This window comes from Myotis davidii, unplaced genomic scaffold (genome assembly GCF_000327345.1).
Source record: "Myotis davidii unplaced genomic scaffold, ASM32734v1 scaffold646, whole genome shotgun sequence".
NCBI lineage: Eukaryota > Metazoa > Chordata > Mammalia > Chiroptera > Vespertilionidae > Myotis > Myotis davidii.
In genome coordinates this window covers 471,228-474,953 of record NW_006296801.1, presented here as the reverse complement: position 1 = coordinate 474,953, position 3,726 = coordinate 471,228, and the positions used below count along the sequence as shown (strand labels likewise).

Sequence of the window (3,726 nt, the reverse complement as noted above, 5' to 3'; positions counted from 1 at the left end):
CTCTTCATTTGTCTTTTAATTTTCTAATACCTTAAAGTACACACACACACACGCACACACTTTTTTTTTTCTGTTTGTTAATCCTCACCTGAGGATATTTTTCAATTGGTTTTTAGAGAGAGTGGAAGGGAGGGGGAGAGGGAGAGAGAAACTTTGATGTGAGATAGACACATTGATTGGATGCTTCCCACACGCATACAGCCTGGCCAGGGCCAGAGGTCGAGCCTGCAAATAAGTTACATGCTCTTGACTGGAATTGAACCCGGGACCTTTTAGTATGAGGGTTGATGCCCTATCCATTGAGTCAAATTGGCTGGGTCAACACTTTTTTCTTTTTTGGCATTCATAGTATTTTTCTAGTTTTCTGAGCAGGAATATTGGTCTGAGTTGTCTAGTCTGCCCTTACCAGAAGTGAGAGTCTTGCCATTGTCTTTTGCTGGATCTTTGTAATACACGTTTTAAGAAAAAAAAAGTTTTTTTGTTTGTTTGTTTTTGTTTGGTGCTGAAATCCGGGAGCAAACCAGGAAAAAAAAAATGTTTTATTGACTTTAGAGCAAAGGAGGGAGAGGGAGAGAAAGATAGAAACATCAATGATAACAGAGAATCATCTATCAGCTGCCTCCTGCCTCCTTGATCTCCTACTGGGGATCAAGCGGGAAACCTAGGCATGTGGCCTGACCAGGAATGAAAATGTAACCTCCTGGTCACGGATTGATGCTCAACCACTGAACCACATTGGCTATGCTGCCATTCTTAATCTGTTTCTCTGTCTAGTTCTGCGCCTTCCATTTCAATCATCATATTAATGCTGGACTGGTATTTAAAATTGACTTTCCCAAGATTTTCCTATATAATAAAAGCCTAATATGCTAAGTGTCTGACCATTTGATCATTCAACCAGTTGCTGTGACACGCACTGACCACCAGGGGGCAGAAGCTCTGACCGGTAGGTTAGCTTGCTGCTGGGATCCAGCTGATCAGGACTGGGCAAGACGGGTTGGACACTCCCTGGAGACCTCCCACTATCCCTCCCGGGCCCTGATTGGCCCCGATCAGGACTGGATGAGATGAGCAGGACATGCCCTGGAGCCCTCCCGCGGCCCCTCCCTGGCCCAGATCCATGGGGTAGCTCCGGCATTAAGCGTCTTCCCCCTGGTGGTCAGTGTGCATCACAGTGACTGGTCGTTATGCCATAACCGTCGCTTAGGCTTTATTATATGGACTAGAGGCCCAGTGCATAAAATTCGTGCGCGGGAGTTGGAGGGGAGAATCCCTCGGCCTGGCCTGTACCCTCTCACAATCTGGGACCCCTTGGGGGATGTTGGAGAGCCAGTTTCAGCCTGATCCCTGCAGGCCAGGCCAAGGGACCCCACCGGTGCACCAGACTTCTAAAATACATATATAGTAAGTGGTGTGCCAGGATTCTATGTCTTCTGACTTTATAGCTATTGCTCCTTCCCCCACTGAGGCCTCCTTGTTGTTCTCAGTTATCTTCTTAGGAAGGTAGGGTGCTTTGTACTGGAGAACAGGGAATGAACAAATGAACATGGTTCTTTTTGTCTTTGAGGGAAATTTCTCACCAAAAGATTCTTTGTGCAAATTAGAGACCACCTCCCAGTATTAAAACTAAAAGGGCGAGACCACTCATTTCTCAGTCTTGCTTGTACCTACAGTTCAGGCACAAGACCTAGACCCAGTTAATTAGATTTACCTGCCCCAAACTTCTAATGGTAATCCAAAAAAAAAACAAACACCAAGTAGATTAAAATTTCTTTTTCTGGTAATAGCATTGGTGGCTGCAGCACCCAATTTCCAGGGGCTCCAAGAGCAAGGTGCTGACAGCATGGTTGGGTGGCCAGTGCTGGCAGTGTTGGTAGTACAGGTTGGTGCAACTCTTATGTAACTGCACAGGAGAGAAAAGGTACTTTTAATCTCAAAAGCACATTTCTAGTTAGAAGTTAATGACATGAGAAAGGCGAAAAAAAAATTCCCATTCGTTTTGCCATATTTGGGTGTAACATACTGATTAAGAAAGCTCTCTCCTCTGAAATATATAAAGTTAAAGCCTTTGAATACTTGGATCATTGACTCTGTTTTGAAATGTTAGTTTCTCATGTTCTGTTTTTGGTTAGCTGAAAGGAGAGCATCAAGGTAACAGTAGCTTCTTTTGTTTCAGGAGAATGACCCATCTGTGAGACTGAAAATTGCTTCATTATTGGGGCTATTGTCAAAGACTGCAGGATTTTCTCCAGACTGTATTATGGATGATGCCATTAACATCCTGCAGAATGAAAGTAAGTTGCAATTTAAAAGCTGTACACTTAGAGCAGAAATCGTTAGTTCCTTTTGTATAGATTTTAAAACAGAATATTGTTGTGTTGGCATTAAAAAGGAATTTGAGGATGATTCAATAAAACTATGTACATATATTTACATTAGAGTTAAAAATGTAGTTTTTGTCTCTTAATAGCTATCATTTATGGGCCTGTACCTAGTGCCATATGCTTCAAGTATTTTGCATATGATAGAAGATAGATGTCATTGTCATTTTATAGGTGGGAAAACTGACGTTCAGAGAAGTTGACTAACTTTTTAAAGATTAAGTTGTATGGGACAGAGATGATGTTTAGGTGACTGTGCACATTAACTCAGAAACCATGAGAGATGCTGCACTGGTCATATGTGGTCTCTGAGTTCTCTCCCTATAAAAGTGACATCTCATAGGTCTCACATATTGTTGTTACTTTTTCTGTTTGTTGCTTGTTGATGTCCAATAACATTATTTCTGTGTTTAGGTGAAATGGAAAATACGTCACCTTTTTAATGTTTTTTATTATTTTTCTGTGGGTTTTTTTTTAATGTACAAGATTATATTATAGAGTTAATGCCTCAGTTACCTTACTGTCTATAATAATAAAAGCATAATATGCTAATTAGACCAGACAGCTGAACAACCTTCTGGATGTCATTCCAGATGAAGCTGTGTTGGCGGGGGCCAAGGCAGAGGCAGTTAGGGATGATCAGGTAGGCAGGCAGAGTGGTTAGGGGTGATCAAGCAGGCAGAATGATTAGGGGAGATCAGGCAGATAGGGGAGCAGTCAGGCAAGTGGTTAGGGGCAAGCAGTTAGGGGTGATTAGGCAGGCAGGCAGGCAGAGTGGTTAGGGGCAATCAGGCAGGCAGGCAGAGGTGGTTGGGGCGATCAGGCAGGCAAGCAGGCGAGCAGTTAGGAGCCAGCGGTCCTGATTGCAAGAGGGTGCAGACTGGGCTGAGGGACCCCCCGCCCCCGCCTCCCTGCATGAATTTTGTGCACTGGGCCTCTAGTTGAAAATTAAATGAAAAGAAAAGTTCTTTGGCCCTGGCTGATGGCTGTTGTGGCTCAGTTGATTGGAGCATTGTCTGATACACCAAAAGGTGGAGGGTTCAATTCCTAGTCAGGGCACATAACCCAGGTTTTGGGTTCAATCTCTGGTTGGGGCGTGTGTGGGAGGCAACTGATAGATGTTTCTCTCTCTTTCTCTCTCTCTCTCCCTCTCCCTCTCCCTCTCCTTCTCCCCTCCTCTCTAAAAATCAATTTAAAAAAAATATTTTTAGTGCAGATGGGGCCGAAACCGGTTTGGCTCAGTGGATAGAGCGTCGGCCTGCGGGCTGGAGGGTCCTGGGTTCGCTTGTGGTCGAGGGCATGTACCTGGGTTGCGGGCACATCCCCAGTAGGAGATGTGCAGGAG

The 3,726-nt window shown here is 44.2% G+C and overlaps 1 protein-coding gene across 1 annotated transcript in view; it reads left to right on the top strand.

The window, feature by feature from the left end:
- The window catches only part of INTS4 (integrator complex subunit 4), an 81,371-nt gene that overhangs the window by 11,401 nt on the left and 66,244 nt on the right, over window positions 1–3,726 (top strand). Inside the window, 1 exon segment of the mRNA XM_006772517.2 lies at window positions 2,177–2,294. Coding sequence (XP_006772580.1) covers window positions 2,177–2,294 — 118 coding nt within the window.